The sequence below is a fragment of the Scomber japonicus genome, chromosome 20 (genome assembly GCF_027409825.1).
Source record: "Scomber japonicus isolate fScoJap1 chromosome 20, fScoJap1.pri, whole genome shotgun sequence".
NCBI lineage: Eukaryota > Metazoa > Chordata > Actinopteri > Scombriformes > Scombridae > Scomber > Scomber japonicus.
Window position 1 is genome coordinate 17,202,885 of NC_070597.1, and position 21,219 is coordinate 17,224,103.

The following is a 21,219-nucleotide window of genomic DNA, read 5'->3' on the forward strand; positions in this document are numbered from 1 at the left end:
TTTTCCTTCTTTTTAGTGGTGCATTGTGGGCAATGAAGTCCGTTCGGTGTGCGTTCAAGAGCACACAGGCTTGTCGTTTGTCTCTTAAATGTGTGCTCTCCTGAACACATTTATGGTTTGATGAAGACACAACACTACTACTACCTTTACTAGGCTACTACTAATGATGATAATAATAATAAGACAAGGACAAGAACACACAAGTAAAAAAGTTAGATTCAGAATATTGCACTAACTTTAGAGGTCAAGGTTTCTTCAAAGCATGCCAGAAAAACAAACCATATCAGACAATAGAAAGCTTTAGGGACTGTCAGGTCTTTGTTAGTCTTGGGAGCAAAGGAAAACCCAGTGATTATCATCTCCAATAACCTTTAGCTTCTAAGATGGCACCAGCAAGGCTCCCCCGCTCGTAAACCAACTCTGAATTAAACAATCCAGGGTGTTCCGTTTCAGGGTCGATGCTGATCAGTGTGCATTAGTGCACAGAGTGGTATTATTGATCTGTACTTGGGATTTACTGTTGGAAAAAAGCCCTGTGAAATGGATCCCTTCAAATACTTTTGGGATGGATCTTCTCCTCTGCACTTAGGCTGCATGTCTGCAGATACATGTCCCAGAAGAGCAGAAATGTAAAATGAGAGCTTTTGTAACTTAATTAGTTTTTCAAGAGGCATGAGTAGCCTAAACAAGGGCAAAAACAGAAGTGCACATGAAAAAAGCATTAAAATAACTGGTAATGGATGCTAATGGAAAACATTTTTGGCACAGTGTTGCTGAGTTTTTCAAAGCATAGTCTTCCTTTTAAACTTTGTTCAGTGTGTTTTTCCTACATTCTTTCAATTAATTTTTTATTACATTAGTATAACATTGTGTGGAAAAACATTTTAACCCTCCTGTTGTCCTTGAGTCAAGGAAGGAAGGGAGGGAGGAAGGAAAGGAGGGAAGGAGGAGGGAGGGAGGAAAGAAGGAGGGAAGGAAAGGAGGGAGGAAAGAAGAAAGGAGGGAGGAAGGAATGAAGGAAGGAAAGGAGGGAAGGAAAGGAGGGAGGAAGGAAAGGAGAGAGGAAAGAAGAAAGGAGGGAGGAAAGAAAGAGAGAAGGAGGGAATTAAGGAAAGGAGGGAAGGAGGAAGGAAGGAGGGAGGAAGGAAGGAGGGAATTAAGGAAAGGATGGAGGAAGGAAGTAGGGAGGAAGGAAAGAGAAGGAGGAAAGAAGGAAGGAAAGGAGGGAGGGAGGAAAGAAGGAAGGAGGGAGGAAAAAAGAGAGAAGGAGGGAAAGAGGAAGGAAGGGAGGAAAGAAGGAACAGTTAAAACGGACGGGGTCAATTTGACCCGGGAGGACAACACGAGGGTTAAGCATCTACTTTAATGTTTCTAAAATTATAATATCCACGATAAAGCACTTGTAAATTCAGATTGATATGCATTGCTCCATACAGTGAAGTGTGGTTTGCATCAGATTACCATGCAACACAGGTCTCTTAGAAAAAGATGATTCTTCTGGGATGGATGACCTAAATCCAGGAAGTTCTAAATTTCTACAAATCAATGTTCAGACCACGAAAACAAACAAAGGCAATGGGAAGATGGGAAAACACATAAAAAATGTAAAAAATAAATGCACATGCAGTTAAAAAGTGTGTGAAAGTGCAGTAAAAAGTGCAGTAATGTTTACACGATCTGTACGAAAAAATGCTTAACTATTGATGTTTTCATGCTTTGCTCCAATGTACCTTTAATGTAACTTTTAACTTCAGTTTGGCAGCCAGATGGCGCTATCTGCCTTTCATTAGATAAAACCACTTGCAGTAGTCTCAATGTGAACTAGCTGTACCTCATCTTCCTGCTGTTTCTGTGTGAGAGAAAGCAGACTAAATACTGTCTGTCTGTGCTTATGTGTAATGTAATTTTAGGGGTGAAAGCTTCCAGCAGGGATGATTACCAAAAGTTAGCAATACTGCATGGAAGAACATTTTGACTCCATAAGAAAAGGTTAAAATATTTGTGCAATGGTGGAGATTTTTTTTTTCAGCTGTTGTGATTTCAGTTTTTTCTACTTTCAGATAAGATGGTGCCACACACAGATTTTAATACATTTCAATCTTTGCCTGCACTTTATTTTTTCAGTTCATTCAAATTTTCATTTATGTTCGTGCCAGTGCACATAACTTAAAAAAAGACACCACTGTCAAAGGTGGCAGTTATCCTGATTCAGGAACATAAAGGCATGTACAAAAGACTGCTATTATACAGTAAACCAGAATCACAGACTCAGACAGTTGATTGTTCTTATGAGGCTGGCACAGTTCAAGCAATAAAGGTTTATCATCTCCTGCTGACCCAGAGGCCGGACCTACAGCCCTAAATCTCTGTCAGCTGCTCCTCAGCTCTGTCTGTGTGTCTGTGCAGATTGTGTCTGTGCAGCTTTGCTCTGGTCTTCTGCTGGTGGGTTTGACTTGCTGGACTGTGCCTCCTCCTCCAGACCCACCAGCCTGCTGCTAATGTCCCAGAGCCTGCGAGCCGCCTCGTCATCCAGAGCCTGGGGTGCTGGCTCCTTTTCTGTCAACACATCATAGTACCGTCCCGTCACCCCCTCCATCTCCTCAGCCACGGCCAGATAGACGATTGGCTGAGCCCCCAGCTCTGGGCTCTTCACCAACAGGGAGAAAAAGGGACCTGTAGTGGGGTGGTGGAGGCCACAGTAAGGTTTGATGGTTTTAAACTCAGCTGGGATACCACAGTTTGATCTATTTTATGAAGCCAATCAGAATGCCAAGTATTTCATTGAATAAATTAGAGGATGTCAACAAGCAATCCAAATATTAATGGGATTCATGCTGTTTTCTGTGGATTACAACAAAATGAAATGCTTACATGAATGAGTGCGTCAGTTACATTCATTCATATCCAAATCTGGCACAAGCTGCATTGTGGATTTCTATTATCTTCTTCATTGATTGTAAATTATCTCAATACCAAATACTTTTCTTCATAGAGGAAGTTGTTTATTACCCAAGAGTGCATGTAATTGAAAATATTCACTGCAGATTAAAAACAAAACAGAAACAAATTCATCAACTGATAGCAGCTGATAGCTGATAGCTGCTAGCACAGTACAGAGAGGCTGCATCAGCAGCATCACTGGAATCTGTGCTGTGATGTACTTTCAGTTCAGATTTCAGAGGTTTTATTTGAACTGTAATATATATTTTTAAAGGGGGGATTGAGGTGATGTGGAACCTTGTAACTCTGCAGGTAACCTTGTTACTTTGATTTTCTTTTAACCTCAGTTTAAATATTGCATGCTACCACTCTGGTGGACAAAAATCGCTGAGAATCTTTTAATTAAAGAAGCCTAAAACCAAGAGGCTTACCTAAGATCAGAAATTGGTTACAGAGCTAGATTCAATGCATTTTTCACTCAGTTGTAGAAGTAGAAAGCTGAAATATTTGTAGGGGTCATTTATATTTAATTCATGATATTTATACACTACAGAACAAGTAGATAAGTGTAGACAATTCACTTAGCAGACTTATGCCACATAACAGAGCTCATACAGAGGTAATTGCTGCATATGCACAGAGTAAGGAAGCAGGATACTCACTGAGCATAGTGCTTGAGAACCTTGATTGGTGCATACCAGTGTGCCTCCCAAGCTCCGTGGCAACAACACCTGGGTGCAATGCATTTGCTGTGACTCCTGTGCCTGTAACACACACACACACACACACACACACACAGACACACACAGACACACACAGACAGAGAGAGAGAGAGAGAGAGAGAGAGAGAGAGAGAGAGAGAGAGAGAGAGAGAGAGAGAGAGAGAGAGAGAGAGAGAGAGAGAGAGAGGCAGCATTGTTAAAAATATACATCCACTGGCCAGTTACAAAAAAGAACATAGGCCGTACTCCCTCCTACACATGCCCACATATGCAACAGCCACTAGGACTTGCCTTGTAATCGCTTGGCGAGCTCTCTGGTGAACAGAACATTGGCAAGCTTGCTCTGACAGTACGCCTGCTTGGTATCAAACTTCTTCTTCTCCCAGTTCAAGTCCTCGAAGTCAATCTTTCCAACGATGTGGGCGAGTGAGGCCAGGCTGATCACTCTGCTGGGGGCGGACTCTTTCAACTTATCCAGCAGAAGATTTGTCAACAAGAAGTGGCCTGGAGGTAGACAGAAACTGTTGAAATCAGGTAGTGATGGAACAAGGGAAAGTTCACTTAAATGTGAGAGTTTTGTTGTTTTTTTTCTTTCGCAGAGTTCAGGAAAAAATACCTAAGTGGTTAACTCCAAACTGCATGTCGAAGCCATCTTCTGTTTTCCATGCTGGACATCTCATGACCCCTGCATTGTTTATGAGTATGTCCACATGCTCCTCTGCAATAAGCACATAGCAAGCAATAAATAATATACAAGAAACTGTTGCAGAGCGTGCAAAACACAGGACTGTAGACGCAACATTAATGTCAGCAGGTGATATGTTTTCATTTTCTCACCTTGTTTGATTCTCTCTGCAAACTCTCGGATGGATTTCACAGAGGCCAGGTCCAGCTGGAGTGCATAAACGTGGGGGTTCAGGGTATTCCCACGGATTTCCTTTGCAGCCGCCTCACACTTCTCCATGTCCCGACATCCCATAATGATCCGACCCCCTGACGATGTGAGGAAGAGAAAAGCAGTGTGAAAAAAACACAACTGTTCTTATAAGATCTTATACATAATTACTTTTAGAGTATCTTCAAAGAGTGATGTCATTTCTTTTCACACCTCTCTTGGCCAGTTCTAGGGCTGTCCCTTTGCCGATGCCTGTGTTGGCTCCTGTTATAACCACAGTCTTCCCTTTAATGTTAGCCTTACTAGGACACCGACCTCCAGTTATATGGTTCCTGTGACAGGGAAAAGATTTGATTTAGTTTTCCTTTGCTGAAAGACCTGATAGCTTGCCTGATAGTTAGACTTTTTGGTTTATTTTCTACCGTACCTGGTATCTAAACACCAGTCCTCAAACCTCAATTGCCAATGCATCAGTAAATGCTTTTATTCTGGAAGATGTTACAGAGCTCCTGTTACACAACACTGTTTATCCTAAAGACACACACACACACACACACACACACACACACACACACACACACACACACACACACACACACACACACACACACACACACACACACACACACACACACACACACACACACACACACACACACACACACACACACACACACACACTTCTTGTCCAGGTTCTGAGTTCAAAACAATTGTACTGTGATCTCTGCTTCCAAAGGCTTAGCAACAATGTAAAAGTCTCACATTATTTCATTTATTTTTTATTTTTTTGGCTTGTTATTACATTGTGAAAAAGTTCAATGTTTAAAGACAAATGTGGCTCTTTATCAGGTACAGACGTTTCTCTCATTGAGAAGCAGCCATCAGATATTCCATCAAAGGAATACTGTACACGCATTGTACAAAGAGTGAAAGGAACGAGGGGTTAATAGACACTAAGCAGCACATTTTCTCAGGTTAATAGGAGGTTAACAGACCCTTTTCACAGAGGACATTTTGATTTGTCAAAGCAGGAAAAGATAATGATCCATTTAGGTGAGCTAATTCCAAGTTCTGGTAATGTGAATGCTCAATCGCTAACAAGGCTTACTAGGATAATTAGGCTAATGCAATGCAGCCATCATTAATGGTATTTTTTGCACCTGTGCTTTTTGCTGCTTTGACAAGTCAAATTGTCTGCTGTGAAAAGTGTCGATTCAGACAGACTCCAGTTTCATGAAAGAATTTTAAGAACATTTGCTCCTGTATAGTCTTGACTTGATCCCAATCTTTAGGACCTATTGTGCACCAAAGTACATTTGGTCCTGGACTTGACTTGAAGTTAACTCTCACACAAATCCCTCAAATTCACAGTCACTTTTGATACTTTTACTACTAGACATGTTTTATGTGTTTTATTATCATGCTTTTATATGCATTTCTTTTTGTTTAACATTATTATTATTATTATTATTATTATTAAGAAATATGGTGCATGAGAGGAAAAAACAATGTCAGTTTAACAATGAGAATCACTGTAAAAACATAATAATGCTATAATCAACGTGCTGTGAATCTCAATGGATCAAAGGAATAACAACAAATACTTTCTGCCATTTGAATGTATTTTTATACTTTTCAAAGTCCAGGAGCCCAAATAATAAGTCAATACATTAGTTTTATATGTGTTTTAAATGATGTTTGAATTTCTATCATGCTTTTTACATAGTTTTAATATTCAGTTTTACATGTTTTTAATTGATTTTAATTTGATTGTTTAATTGTTATTATCTTTACATTTTTGTTTTTATTTAATAACTTAATTTTCTTGCTGCATTGTTCTTTTCATTTCCTGTAAAACACTGGTCTGGTCTAGTCTGGCTCTGGTTTGGTGCCATGACTTCTTATGGAAGTATAATTTTTGAGGTGAGCAGTATGATACAATCCAGCACATGAATAGTAAAGTTTTGAACACTTGTTGGACACAATGTAATAAATAAATAAATAAATTGAACAGTGTGTGTGCAGGACCATTAGAGATAGTATAAATGACATAATGACACAGTACAGATACATTAGAGACATATTGTGTCCAAGTCTGAATTTCATAGAATAGGCTATTCATTCATTTATTACAGAATATTCAGCATAGGCATACACTGTAAACTATACAGTTATATCACCTGTACAGTTATATCACCATATCATATGTCACAATATATAAAGAGAGTGACTCACTTGAGTAAAACAGCGCCTCCAAAGACTGTTCCAAAAAAAGACACTGGTAAGATGTATCTACTCATTTCTGCAGAAAAACGCTGATGACAAAACAGATCATTTAAAATGTTTGAATACAGTCTGTACAGCTGAGATAGACTACACTCCAGCACAAGGTTACCGTCGCTCGTTGTTTTGCGTCATCAATGAGTTCTGACCTATCACGGTGAGCCAAACGTCAAATGGCATTGTGGGAAATGCAGTCCCTAATTGCTATTTCCCTCCAAACGATATCCCAACATAAATTAGATATGTGCTATAGTTATTAGAGTGAGTGTTGACTCTTCTACAAATCCCTGCATGAACTAGTTTAAGTGTTTTTCCTTTTCATTGATAACATTAGCTTTTGTTAATGATTTAGCTATATGGACGTGTTGTTGCAGTAGGCTAGTTCAGGGTATACCGTAGCCTATTATTACTTGTTACTTGTATTACATAATAGTTCTGGAACAGTCAGAGTAAACATTAAAATGCCAGGAGGAGAAAACAAAAAATTAGGATCCAAGGAGGAGATGGGGTTTTTTTTTTAAAGAGGGAATACAGAAAGAAAGGGCTGTAAAGAGTGATATGATTGTGAGTTACTTTATCTGTTTTGAGATGTTAAAAAAAGATGTGAAATTACTTCTGTTGTTATTGCAGTCGGAAATGCCATCAGGTAAGACTGGAGAAGTGAAAGCAGCAGAAAGAGAGAATTAAAGTAAGAGATAGACACATGGCTTGTGTACAGAGTCAGACTCAGAGCTTTATACACCTGCATGCAAGACAACACTTGTGTCATATCACAATATTATGATATTCAAAATCGAAGATGATGAGTCTCATATCAGGATGATATAATATCAATATATTGCAAAGTCCCAGCTAGAAGGTGAAGCAAGCACTGTTAAAACCACATTTTAGATTTTAAACCGTTTTGAAAAGAAAACAATGTTGACAGGGAAAGATTTTCAGGCTAGATAGTGTTAACATGAGACACTGCTGAGGATTCTGGGTCCCAGCTGCAAGATATGATTCTAATCCGCTCCACTTGTCTCGCTAGGTTAAAAAGAAACACTCACAAGTAAGACTGGGTGATATATACATTTTATATTAATACTGTGATATGAGAGTAGATATTGTCTGAGATTTTGGATATCCTGATATAGGTTAGGTGTTGTCTTTTCCTGGTTTAAAATGATGCATGACAGTAAAGCGATGTCATTTTCTGAAATTAGATTATTATTATTATTATTATTCACCTTTACCCATTTAGTCATTTAGTCTTGTTATATGTAACAAGTCCATTTGCTTTTGATTCAAAGAGAAAACTATGACCTGGATGAATGAGAACATTCACAGACAAATAACACATTAAACACCACATTTTCACAAGTCGCCATGAGAGGGAACATTGATTTTTGTATGCATAGGAAGGAAATGCTCCATGAAAATGTTCATTCTGTGTATTCCATTTATAATAATTGCAGTATCATATTTCTTGGTGGTGTTGTATTTTATCCATACTCTGTTCAAATACCAGAGCAGGGTGGTATAAAAGTGTAATCTAATTGTGGTCCATGAAGGGCATTTTAGTTAAAAAACTGGGCTCTGTGTGGATATTTCCCCACCATGACATTGCAGTATGTAGGGCAGCTAGGGCACACAGAGTAAACTCTGCAGGAAGATACAGTACGTTTGAGTACAGAGAGAAAAACAAGGCCACCCCTTTGCAACTCAGAGGTGGAAAACTTGAGGTGACACACAAAAAGTAAAAACTAGGACATGAGTCTGTTTCTGAAAAGGGAAGAGAGGAGGGTATGAGATGGGGCGGAGGAGCAGCCCTGCTCTATTTGTTCACAGCTCAGAGGTGTGTCCCCCTGGTGTGCTTGACCCCCAGCGCTCTCTGCTGTCAGCGCACAGTGCTTGACCTTCAGTATGATTTATGACAGCTACGTTCCCACGATAACCCTTGAGGAAACTCTTTGCCTCGCTGACTGTTGGCCTGACTCTGCGGTGTGAGACACCTGGGTGTGAAGATGGTGCTGAAGCTGCATCTACTTAATATGAACCAGTTTCCTCAACAAGGATAAAAGTCAGGGTGAAATGATTTTGTTTCAGGAAAACAGGAAGATGATATTCCCATGTGCAGACGTTTTCCCCTAGGCTTCATTCCTCCTCCCTTGCTGATACTGAACTGCTTTTAAAAAGATTATATTTCACTCTCTCAGCCCAGATATGAGCATGGCCTCCATCTCTTCAGTGGAAATATTTGCTGTGAGAAAAGAGAAAGTGTTTAAAGAAAAGATAAATACAGGAATGAAAAACACCAATTAATAGACAAAGAAGTTGGTCATTGATATTTTTATCGTGTGGCATTTGGGGTAGGATGACAGAAGGTAAGTACAAAAATATTTATAAAGGCACAAACCCATCAAGCCATCTTATTAGTGATCTTTGATGATGATGCACTAAGGTTATCCCCGTTATGTCAATGCTGTTTTCTCAGTCCAATCTGTTCAGGCTGGCAAACATGCCTGGCAGGAGGCCTGCTGTTAAACATGTACAGTAAAGGGGCGCTGCCAGGGCAGTGAATTAATTGAATGTCTTGCCTTGTTGTTACCTAATAAGGACAGTTGGCAAAGTCACCATGTGAAGTACTTGAGGCTATAAGCTGTTGAATTATGCAAGAGTGGGGCAGCTTGTTCCTTCAGAGGATGAATCAAAAACTAAAAGCTTTTATGGACGCATTGAGGTTGGATGGTTTTGGGTGGAGGAGCAAGCCAGGCGCTAGGACCCGGGACACGTGAGCGTATTGATTTGCCAGAGGGTGGAGACGGTGAACAATGAAGGAGCTGACTGGTAGGACCAGCAGAGGAGCAACATCTGAGACCAAACCCCCCCTCCCCCCATGAACCCACCCCCCTCCCCTCATCCCAGGAATCCCGCTGGACCGACGGACAAAACACACTGATCGCCCAGCAGTGACTGCAACACCGAGCTGCATGAGCTGAGAGGGAGGATTTGCCCATGCAGGCTGCAGAGAGTGGAGGTTTTCTCAAACCCCGAATTAATGAGTTCTCCTCAGTGTGTATGTGTGTGCCGTGCTGAAGTGGGTCATGCAGACCACTGGAGGAGCGAAAGATAAACACACATCCTCTCCTCCCGGTGCTCGGCAGGTTGAGATGGTGGGCGCACAGAGGAGGGATCCCAGCCCGTGTCCTCAGCTCAGCATCCAGCATCAGATGATGCTTTGATTTTAATCCGCCTCCAAAGAAGTCTCCAACTGAAGACCATCTCCAGAAACAGAGTCATCCTTTAGGCTTGCAGCGAGCGAAGCACAACGACGGACCTCATCCCTTTTCTTATCAGCTTTGAAACTGCGAGGTTTTTGAAGGACCAGATATTACGATCGAGAACTTCCTTCAGTTTCCTGCAGAGCCGAGCGGATCAGTGCTGAGCGGAGCGCAGCAGCTCTGCTCGCCGAGCGGATGCAGGACCATGGAGGAGATAGACAGGTCGCCAGCAGGTGAGTCAATAACAGCTAGATACACCCTAGGGTGCCTCAAACCTGGTGTCTACAGGATATAATTATATACAAAGAAAAAAGACGAAAGAAAACCAACACAAAAATAATAATTAGAAAACTCGTTTAATTAAAAGTCCTGCTTTTATTTTATTTTTTCATTTTGTCCAGTTGTTGGATTGTTTCTGATCCTTCCTGAGTAACTTTGTGTTGTCTGAACTTTGACCCACTTCTCATATAATACATTTGAGAGCAGTGTCAACAGTTAATGTACAGCAACATACTATTAAGCAGTGATTAACTCTAATAGTGTTAATGGTTTGGCTGCGACTTAATTCGTATTTTCACCCTCATTATCCCTGATACCCCGCTGCTGTTTGTTTCCCCCAATCTGCATTTGTGATTCAGTCTGTGCTAGATGGATGCGAGGGCATCCGGGGCACTTCACTTTTAATGGCCCTTTTATACTTAGTCCAGTGCAGACAGGTGATATCTCTTCGTTAATGCATGTCTAATGCATTTAAATGAGCAGCTGACTTGATAGACTGAACCCTGTAAAAAGCAAAGCCTGGAGGCTGGTAATGGACTCCAAATGAAACACACACACACACACACACACACACACACTCTCTCTCTCTCTCTCTCTCTCTCTCTCTCTCTCTCTCTCTCACACACACACACACACACACACACACACACACACACATGCACACAGCAGTAGCAGCAGCTGGTGGGGTTGGACAAAATTGTTCCTTTAAAGGAGGATTCATTCGAAAATAAAATAAAATAGAGTCAAGGTTGCTCTACCTGCAGCAGGTGATGTGCAGTATGTGACTGAACAGGGTAAAAACTTACAGACATTGCTGTCATTGTTTGATGCTATATGAACAGTAGTCATGATAAGCATTCAGTTGTATCCCGAGGAAACGTGGTGATCAACAACAAACAATCTACAAATTCTCCTTACTGACATATGCATACAAGAATGTGAGTTTTAATGAGGCCCTGCTTCTTAAATTCATAAACAAGACCACCTCTTACCTTGAATTCAGTACAAACATCATGGGTCCACAGAAATGTCCCCAAAATGCCCTGCAGAACTACAAAAATATCAAACTCATACTGCAAACACATACAAGATCTGCAATATAAAGATTTTGTATGAAGGCAACAGAATCCAGATGGCCCTGTCCAACAGCTGCCACACAAACACCAGCTAAACCAGTCTCAGCCGCTCACATCGTCATAAATTCCAAAGAAACTGACATCAAGAAATAAACACTTCTAGCATGAGAATGATAAGATTGAAACAAGAAATGGCAGTCTTACTAAACTTTGATCTTTTCAAGAAAAAGGAAAAACAGGCAGAAACACCATCTGGCTGCCCATAAGAACAGAAAGGATGCAAAACATTGTCAAAGATAGGACACACAGAGGACACTCTCCTGTCTCTTCAAAATCTGCATACATAACAGAGATGGTTTTAAAATGCTAATATGTCTGTGAATGACACTGTGGAGAGTGAGTCTGTGTCGTGTTGGGTGAAAATAAAGAAAATGCAGATTACATTACTAACCTGCTATCATCTCAGAGAGGAAAACAGCTAATGATAGCTCTGTCAATCAAATACACATAATAGACTAATGTGTGTGTATTGATACCATCAGTATGAGTGTAGACTGTATGTAAATTGCATTGATCTATTTAAACATTGTATGTGATTTATATATTTGACCGGTCACAGCTAATCAGTTTATTATTGATTAATTAATGTTTGGCTTACTTATTGTTTTTAAGTGTGTCCTATTTTAATTGTGTCCTATAGTTGCTATATAGGTGCTTTTTCAGCAATGGCTAATACCCTGTAGTACAATTGAAGCCAAGTCGAATTTGAATTTGAGAGAAAATGAGCAAGAGAGAGAGTGATAGAGAGAGAGAGAGGGGGGGGTGGGGGTGGGGGTGGGGGGTGTTGAATGCAGCTTCAGCAATCAACATTACTGCATCGATTGTACTTAGAGGTTATTGTGTATGAACAGATGAGCAGCATTACAAATCACCATATACTGTTAGTTTGCCTTGACGTGGAGGGCGAAATGGCCCAGAAAGAAGAAAAAAACAAAAACAGCAGTGTCCTCCTTAGCAGTACAGTTACATCATTTAGCCACACCCCCATTTAGACCCCATTTTCTGAGCTCTTACAAGAGTCACATGTCCCCTTGTATTTGACATCAGAGAGGTGCAGTCTACTGTATAGCATGTGGTACAAAAAGGGGATGCTTCAGTTCCATCTCATTGGATTTCCCCAATCCTACTCTCTCTCTCTCTCTCTCTCTCTCTCTCTCTCTCTCTCTCTCTCTCTCTCTCTCTCTCTCTCTCTCTCTCTCTCTCTCTCTCTCTCTCTCTCTCTCTCTCTCTCTCTCTCTCTCTCTCATACACACACACACACACGCAAAAAAGCTTCCCTATTGGAACTTGAGGCTACTGGATTGTGATAGAGTGGGGGGTTGGGTACAGTATGTACCCTGGGTATTGCAATGATGTTTCACTGCTGAATGATTTTTGCAGGACATGATTACAATGAGGTTGATGATGACATTGATTATGATTGCCATTTACAGCCAGATGCTCTGTAGGTTCTAATCCCATAACCTTAATCCCAAATCACAATGTTGATGGATTCTGCAGTGGCATGATTTGTGACACGTCATTGTCTTTGCTGATCATTGTTTTGTCTCTTTGATGGTAAACATACAGTACTTGAGCATAGTGTCCTGATCACATCATCACCCATTATTAATCTCCACTCTCAGTCATTGTTTGGATCCATTTAACCTTGGTTTTATCCCTCGCAGGTCTTGGGTCATAGCAGCAGGGGGGCGATGGCTACCAGCATTTCCGACAGGGCTTTTCAGCAGGCGGTATCTCCATGGGGTGTATGAGAGGGTTGTAGAGAGAGAGAGGGATGATGGGAAGTAGAGTCGAGGTGAGACAAGTCAGGGACGGGTTACGCAGCACTCAGTCCCAGCGGGGCTCCTCCATATGGGCAGCGAGGCACAGCTGAAAGTGAGTGATTTGTCAAAGTGTGTCCGTGGCCTGGGCTGCCGGCTCACCTATCACAGCACAGTGGGAGGTTTCTTCAGCAGTGTGTAGATGGAGGTGCCAACCCTACCAACTCACTGGCCCTGATATTCTGTGCTGCTAAAGAAGGCAATGCAGTTTTTATACACCTTAGTAGGGAACAAAGTGTCCTGACTGCAACTGGCTATCACAAGAAAGCCATTTAGCTTGTGATTGAGTGATAGATTTTTTTTTGTTGTGTTTTGTTTATATTCCTCCTGTCCACACTGAGACATATAGACAGATTGATAAAAATGCATACTGTCAAGATGTGTATGCATGCCTGCAACTGTTTTATTTTGACATGGACAGTGAGAGAAAGCACATCAGTCACATCGCATTTCAGCCGCTGTTTTCAGTCTGACCCGGAGGCAAGGCACGTTGGGCATTTTGACAGTAAATTGGACACAGGAGATCAGTCTTCACCCGTAATGACTCTTCTGCCAAGAGCAAAGCAACTAGTCCATTAGTAATGGAGAGAGGTAGAGACGCGAAGCAGGCTCTGCAGTCTATTTCTTTCATTATTCCCTTGTTTACATTTTCAGGAACAGACAAGAGGGAAAGAGGAGAGGAAACGTGAGGGATGGACTAAGAAAGGGCAAATACCGTGTGTAAAGCGGATCTTATCTCCTCTGCCACTTTAGATATGCTTTCTGAGCATTAAAGGTTTACAGTTTTAAAACAACTCAGCTGCCCAAAGTAGGTTCCTCTGGCCATAATCATTCCTCCTGTCCATACTGCATTATGAAGATCCCTTCATAATGCACTTACAATGCAAATGATGGGGGCCAAAATCACAAGTCTTAATCAGACTGCTGATGCCTCATATAAGTTTCAGAAAAATACATTTTTGCACAAAATGACTGTGTGGGCACACTGTGGATTTTGGCCCCCATCACTTACATTGAAAGCACATTTGAAGGGGATCTTTTAATAGCCAGTATGAACAGAAGGAATTATTACAGTGAGGAAAAACCTCTTTCAGTGCTCATACCTGACTGTTGTTTCAAGACATGGTTAAAAATTGTGAACCTATTCTTTAAATGTGTTTCACATGAAGGTGCAACAATAGCTATAATATGCAGTTTTTCATCTTTTCCACAATTACAATTGAACTAATTTGCTTTACTTTAAAACTGTATTCATGTTTGAATGTCTTCTCTGTAACGTCTTTATCAAGTTATCAGTGTCATGTCACAATTCATTCCAACTGTCCGACTCACATACGTAGTTTGTGCTCGGAGAAGGAATAGAATACATAATTATGAGAGTTAATTGACAATTTTGCCACCTGCCCACTGCCTTTTCTATGGTGATTAAATTTTGATGTTGTACAGTAAGTCTTTGGGGAGCAAATAACATTGTTATCGAAGCCAACCTTGAAATATTGTTGACAGCCATGCTAGTGTTTTAGTGTCAGCATGATAACGTGCTCATTTTTATATATAGGATGTTTACCATTGTCGTTTAGGATGTTAGCATTCTAGCATTTGCTAATTAGCATTAAACCTGACGTGCAGTTGAAGCTTTTGGGATTAATTCATTTAAAGTATTTAGTCAAAGTACCAGTGGAGAGACAGACATGTTGACCTGATGATGGTGCCAGAGAAGGGGGGGCACCACCACGAGTTTAGCTTGAAGGGAACATGAATATATGTTTCAAATTTTATGGCCATCCATTTAATAATTGTTGCGAGATTTCAGTCAAAACCACAAATTTGATCCTGTCCCCAGTCCACAGTGAGACGAACTCAAAAATGAGACCCTCATTTCGTCATTTTGGGGCTGTGAACACACTGAAGAGGACACATGTCAAGAGCACAACCTGAGGCTGCAAAGAGACAGTCTGTCTGTGACAAGGGTAACGCTTGCCAGTAGCATCACAGGGTTCATTTCTGTTTTCATCTCAGAGTGTTATAGAAGAAAAGGTCAACTGTTTCTGCTGTGTAATCTCACGTGAGAACATGTGGAGTCAACCACGGCAGGTTTCCTGGACCATCGCTGTGTTAAACAAAAGGAGGTAAAACTGGATGTTTTGCCTTTTATTCTGGGAGCAGACTAGTTTTTAACATGGTAACACTGCAAATGCACTTGTCTCTGAGTAAAGCTGAATGTAGCAAGATTGTCAGTTTATATTTGAAGGGAAATTAGTGGCTGAAAAAAACAATTGTTGCTGCTGAGTGGAAACCTCATATCTCCACTTTTCAGGAATTCGGAAATGGCCTTGTTTTTACACAGATGTCTTTGCTTTCAGTTGACTTGAGTTTATTTATTGAGATTCTCACTGGATTTCTGTGCAAGTTTCAGATACTCTGAGGGTTTTTCATCACAATAAAAAAATAAAAATCACCAATATTGAAGCTATGAGGTCCTCCCACGACAACAGTGAGAGGAACAATACAGTAATAAGCAGGCAGCACAGGATTCCTTTTTTTAAAAGAAAAGCTTACTGATGATTTCGAATGAGTGGGACTGGCTTAAAAACCCACAGACATTAAAATGTGTCTCAAGCCAAATCCTCATCTGCATGTGCAATGTGCTCCTGTTACCTTGTCTTTAGCCGCCTGAGAGGACAGGAAAGAAGCAGAGGGCAGCATGGGGGATCAGTGGGGCATGAGGCTGTGGTCGAGCACAAATGCTGAGACTCACAGCTGCTCCCTCTCAGAAGTAGGAACACAAAGGACCCCACCACCACCCTCCCATACACTCACACCCATTCATCTCAGAATCCACATAACTTCATCCCCACACCTCCATGGCACCACAATACACATTCTGGTTCATATTTACAGTGTCATTGCAGCAGTGGATAGAGTGCCGTCTCTCAACCACTCATCATATTTCAGGAGTCTTAATCCAGTTCTGCAAAGGAAATGAGCGCAAAGCATCCTGTGCTGTTGGATTGGGGCGGGGGGCTTTTGTCTTTGTGGGAGCTGAGTAATGTGATTAAGATCCATGCTGGAGTGCTGCACATTCTACCCGTGGAGCTGACTGGAAGGATTGCCAGTAAACAAGCGCTCCCTTTGCTCTGCTGGTGGAGGCTATGGGCCCATGCATGGTGGGCAATCAGAGGAAATGCTTCCAGTCTGTCTGTCCTGTTTAAATATTTAATCACCAAACCTGGACATACAGACTGGTCTGGATAGCGATCAACTTTTGTGTTGACTTGCTGAAGGCTATATACAGTGGGCACACTGAGTATGAGTAGGCTACAATATTCATAGTCTCTTATGTAACTACCTCCATGCTTATGATAAAAATCAAGAAACAAGTGTGATCTGCAGAAATACATATGGTACACTCTTTCTATTTGCAGTGCTGTTTTTTTTCTTGACAAAGAGTGATGAGCCAAGTACACAGGGCTGCAAATGGTTGCATCCTATTTTGGGTTTAGCTGTCTAATAGCTATATTTATCAAGCTCTTCCCACAAGATAGCTGAGGAACCTCGACACCTTCAGATTGTCTGAAGAAAAACAGAACAACACTTCCTGTGCCATGTTTGGAATTGTGCATGCATTTCTACCAAAATTAACCTTACAGCTGACAAAACATACATTTGTGATGATGATCTTCCATTGTTTTGAACCTGGTAGTGCTGAGAAATTGTCTTCAGGAAGAAAAGAACAAAGAGTGAAGTGGTTGGCTTTGAATGATGGATGAAAAAGGCCATTAGCAAGATTGTTTGTGCTGATTTGGTGTCTATTAGAGTGTATATATATATATGTGTGTGTGTGTGTGTGTGTGTTTGCCTGCTGTGCATGATTGGATGATTTAATTTGATTGTGTGTGTAGAGAGGTGGTTGAAGAGAGGCAGAGACAATGGATAAGATAATTATTGTGATACACTTCATTTCATCAGACGGCCCATTTTGAGTTGTTTATTACAGTTTTATTATTCTTCCATATTACTTACCGTTTGCTCAAACACTGTAACAGAACCTCACATGCACAGTCACTCATCTCTGATTTCACTTTGTTGTCAGTCAGTATGCCTGACTCCATCTGAGCTTGCAATTAAAACCGCTATATTTTTTTCCTCCCAGGATCAGTTTGACCTATTTCAAACTTGGCACTTCGGAAAATCAGCAATTACTTCTCTGTTGCAGTTTCCTTTTTTTTCAGCTTCAGCAGTTCGACTGAAATAATCAGAGCAACGGCTGTGCAAACCAAATGTGTTTTCCAAGTAAAATTTAGTAACCCATTTTCTTACAGCCATGCTATTGATTGTACTGCTGCAATACGCTGGTTGTGTGTGTATAGGAAATGCATATGCACATTACTTAGAGTGGTCACAGATAATGTGTGGCATGCCTCACCAGCATGTATACACCTTGAAACTATTAATGCTCTCCATATGTTTCCATTTGATAGTCCTTCTACCTGGCCATATTGATTTTCCCATATCTGTCTGCCAGTAAGTGCTGTCTGAGACCAGCCGTATCTGAAAGCTCGCCAAAGTGATCTAGAGGGATAGCAGGAAGTCCAATACATTTACTGAAAGCACTTCCCCTGTTGATGCCTTCCCTGAATTGATTGTATGGAAATTAATGTCTCTTAAAGCCTTCCTGATTTAACCATCCATGGGGACAAGCTGTACAGACAAGAATATATTGATATGTGCCAACAAACATAAAGATACTTACGAGCACTCAGTCATAAACACATGGATGCATAACATTTATACTGCCTGCCCATCATCACAGCAGAACAAAACCTGACTCTAAGATGTGTTTTCCTTTCCCCACAGTCTGCCTCACAGCGTCAAGGCGAGCCTGTCTCTTTCTCCATCTGGGCCGGGACGGGTGGGCAGTGGTGGGGGCTCCCCTACATCCAAGATGGGCTACTGTGGAGGGGTGCCTGTGGAGGACATGCAGGCCTTGGCTATCACCTCTTTGTCAGCAGCAGATGTAGCCAAACAGTATGAGCACATCCGCGAGCTGGGGAAGGGCACATACGGCAAGGTGGATCTGGTGGCACACAGAACCCAAGGTGAGCATGTCATCTTTGGGCTCCAAATGTGGATAGATCTATATTCTTTCACCCCGTTTTACAAGTATCTCTTGACTGATAATTAAAGCATCTAATAAGGTGCACATGCAGAGAAGAATGGTCATAGAGAGTAGTAAAATCAGATTGTTCTGCGTGCCTCACAGTTGAGGATAACCAGTTAAGGCTGATCAGCAAGTCTGAAGGCTCTGTGCTGAGAAATTAATTTTAGTACAGTTAAAAGGGTTTGTTAAGGATTAAACAGTAGACCAAGGTCTACTATTTAATCCCTGGTCGTAAGAGAATCAAGGTTAGAGAGCCGGCTCAGCATAACTGAGCATTGTAAAGTAGTACAGAGTGAGGCTGAGAGGGCATTGGAGATTAAAAGTGCTGTATGTGCACTCTAAAGAGCTTCTCCATGTTTGCAGCTGTGATTGCAAACAGCTGGTAGTGTGTGTTTAATAGGGAGTGGAGGTGAGATTCCTTCACTCATACATACTGTTCATGTTTATATTAATAAACGTAGCAGCTGTTACAAAGACAGGGTTGGTTACTCAATGATCTCCCCACTCCCCAGAGTATCATTTTCCTTCTAAATTTGTGCTATTTTAATAACAACTGCAATATTTGTAGGATCTATCGAATATACATGCTGTACATGTTTATATCTGATTTTTGTAGGTACCAAAATGGCACTGAAGTTTGTTACCAAGAACAAGACGAAACTCAAGAGTTTCCTGCGGGAGTACAGTCTAACAGGCTCACTTAGCTGCAGCCCTTTCATCATCAGAGTCCTGGATGTCCTTTTTGAGACAGAGGACAGCTATGTGTTTGGACAAGAATATGCCCCCGCCGGGGACCTTTTCGACATCATTCCCCCACAGGTAAAGCTATCATCCTTCTTTCCACCAATCACCATCTTCACTCAGCTAGAGCTGCTCCAATCATTCGCCATGTTCAGACACGGCGGTTTTAACAAGCTCTCCTGGGATTGGAGCCTTGTCTTCGTCCCGGTTTTCTCTCTGCGCAGAGCTCTCACTTTGCTTTAGTGCTATTCCAGTTGATGTGCTGAGAGCTCATGACTTCAAGGTTCTTCTAAAGACTCATTAAAAATGTTTGCAGCAGAACTTTTGTTTCAGTTTTTCTTTTTGGATCATATCACTTTTCAGCCTGTACTTGCATTCCTCCTCTCAATATAACCATCACCTATTCTTTTTAACAGTAAAGTAACCTACTCACCATGCAGCTCTTTTCTTGTTTCACCTCCCATAGTCTCACCTCCTACACAATGTACTATTCTTTCTGTTGGACTGAATTAATTCCAATCTTTTCTCTTTTTCTCTCTCCCAACACTTTCTGTTGCTTTCACTCTTTCTTCCTTGTAGGTGGGTCTGCCAGAGGAGATGGTAAAGCGCTGCATGCAACAACTGGGTTTGGCCCTGGACTTTATGCACAGTAAAAGTCTGGTACATCGGGATGTCAAACCAGAGAATGTGCTTCTTTTTGACCGTGAGTGCCGCCGCATCAAGCTGGCTGACTTTGGCATGACCCGACGAGTGGGCTGCCGTGTGAAACGGGTGAGTGGCACTATCCCCTACACAGCACCAGAGGTGTGCCGCGCCAGCCGTGCTGAGGGTTTCCTGGTGACCACCAGTCTGGATGTGTGGGCATTCGGCGTACTGGTCTTCTGTATGCTAACAGGCAATTTCCCCTGGGAGGCAGCGCTACCTGCTGATGCATTCTATGAGGAGTTTCGACGCTGGCAGAAAGCAGGGTGTCCTGTAGGAACATACCCATCCCAGTGGCGCCGCTTCACTGATGATGCCTTGCGCATGTTTCAGAGGCTGTTAGCTTCTGAGCCAGAAAAACGTTGTGGAGTCAAGGATGTCTTCTGCTTTGTCAAGTATGAGTTGGTCAGCGAGCTCAGGCGCAGAGCATCTTGCCGAGCCAAGAGAGGTGAGAGGTCAAGCTCAGGAGTGTGCACTGGCAGTTGCAATTCTTCCTCGTCATCATCATCATCACGTCCCTCCCACAGACACCCTGAGCCTTCCACTCCTCCAGGAACATCATGTCTTCGCCCCGCACCACTCAAACGTAGTGTCCTATCTGACCCATTGTCTCCCAGAGAGGAGTCTGGACAGCACCAGTCTCCAGGCCGAGACAAGAACAAAAGTCAGATGGTGATGGCAACTGCCATCGAAATCTGTGTGTGACCACACTAATGTTAGCAGTGGAAACTGGATGGCTTTTCACAGTTCTAACAAACTGTGAAGAGGTGTTCATGACCACCACAGAGACTCCACTGAAAAAGGAGAAATACTTAAACCATGAAATGGAAGCTCAGGATCAAATCCCCGGGTCTGGAAATGGACAACATTAATCAGCGGTACACATTTGGACAGCCGATCACTGACACATGCCTGTTAGGTTCTGATTTGTGACCAAAGACTGCTTCCCAAGCTGAGAGGCCACGTAGGCAGCGTCTAACAGTCCACTGATGTTGCTTCTCTCAGCAGCTCATTCTGCCATTTGTGTTTTCTGTCCATACACTGTGGTGGTGCTAATGATTCTATAATTAGAGACTCCATGAAAATAATTCTGTGTTTTCTCCCTCATCATTCTTCGTTTCTTTACTTTAGCGTCTCTTTATCTTAGAATAAGCTCCGGGGAGGCCAAATCTTCATCTGATCAGGTGATGCTGTTCAGTTGGAAGCCAGTGATCTGAGGGCAACCTACGTAACTACATTTGACTGCCATTTCTCAGACTTTCATTCAACTTCTG

The 21,219-nt window shown here is 41.8% G+C and overlaps 2 protein-coding genes across 2 annotated transcripts; one reads left to right on the top strand and one right to left on the bottom strand.

The window, feature by feature from the left end:
* Positions 1–2,109: 2,109 nt before the first annotated feature.
* LOC128380963 (retinol dehydrogenase 13-like) lies at positions 2,110–6,951 on the bottom strand. Its single transcript, XM_053340864.1, has 7 exons — positions 6,793–6,951; positions 4,771–4,889; positions 4,500–4,655; positions 4,279–4,380; positions 3,954–4,166; positions 3,603–3,704; positions 2,110–2,673 (listed from the first exon to the last, which is right to left on the bottom strand). The coding sequence occupies exons 1-7, from the start codon at positions 6,855–6,857 to the stop codon at positions 2,381–2,383; spliced, it is 1,050 nt and encodes a 349-aa protein (XP_053196839.1). The 5' UTR covers positions 6,858–6,951; the 3' UTR covers positions 2,110–2,380.
* A 3,347-nt stretch (positions 6,952–10,298) lies between these two features.
* Positions 10,299–20,650, top strand: sbk1 (SH3 domain binding kinase 1). The gene is made up of 4 exons (XM_053341601.1): positions 10,299–10,336; positions 18,199–18,440; positions 19,119–19,321; positions 19,823–20,650. The coding sequence occupies exons 1-4, from the start codon at positions 10,299–10,301 to the stop codon at positions 20,648–20,650; spliced, it is 1,311 nt and encodes a 436-aa protein (XP_053197576.1).
* Positions 20,651–21,219: the final 569 nt, after the last annotated feature.

What these genes read in the sequence shown, in the direction of transcription:
- LOC128380963 (XM_053340864.1), bottom strand. Translation starts at nt 6,857, where the DNA reads ATGAGTAGATACATCTTACCAGTGTCTTTTTTTGGAACAGTCTTTGGA. An exon ending in TGCAGAGAGAATCAAACAAG is followed by an intron (nt 4,381 to 4,499) that starts GTGAGAAAATGA and finishes TGCTTATTGCAG; the next exon opens with AGGAGCATGTGGACATACTC. An exon ending in GTTTGGAGTTAACCACTTAG is followed by an intron (nt 4,167 to 4,278) that starts GTATTTTTTCCT and finishes GTCTACCTCCAG; the next exon opens with GCCACTTCTTGTTGACAAAT.
- sbk1 (XM_053341601.1), top strand. Translation starts at nt 10,299, where the DNA reads ATGCAGGACCATGGAGGAGATAGACAGGTCGCCAGCAG. An exon ending in GGTGGCACACAGAACCCAAG is followed by an intron (nt 18,441 to 19,118) that starts GTGAGCATGTCA and finishes TGATTTTTGTAG; the next exon opens with GTACCAAAATGGCACTGAAG. An exon ending in TCGACATCATTCCCCCACAG is followed by an intron (nt 19,322 to 19,822) that starts GTAAAGCTATCA and finishes TCTTCCTTGTAG; the next exon opens with GTGGGTCTGCCAGAGGAGAT.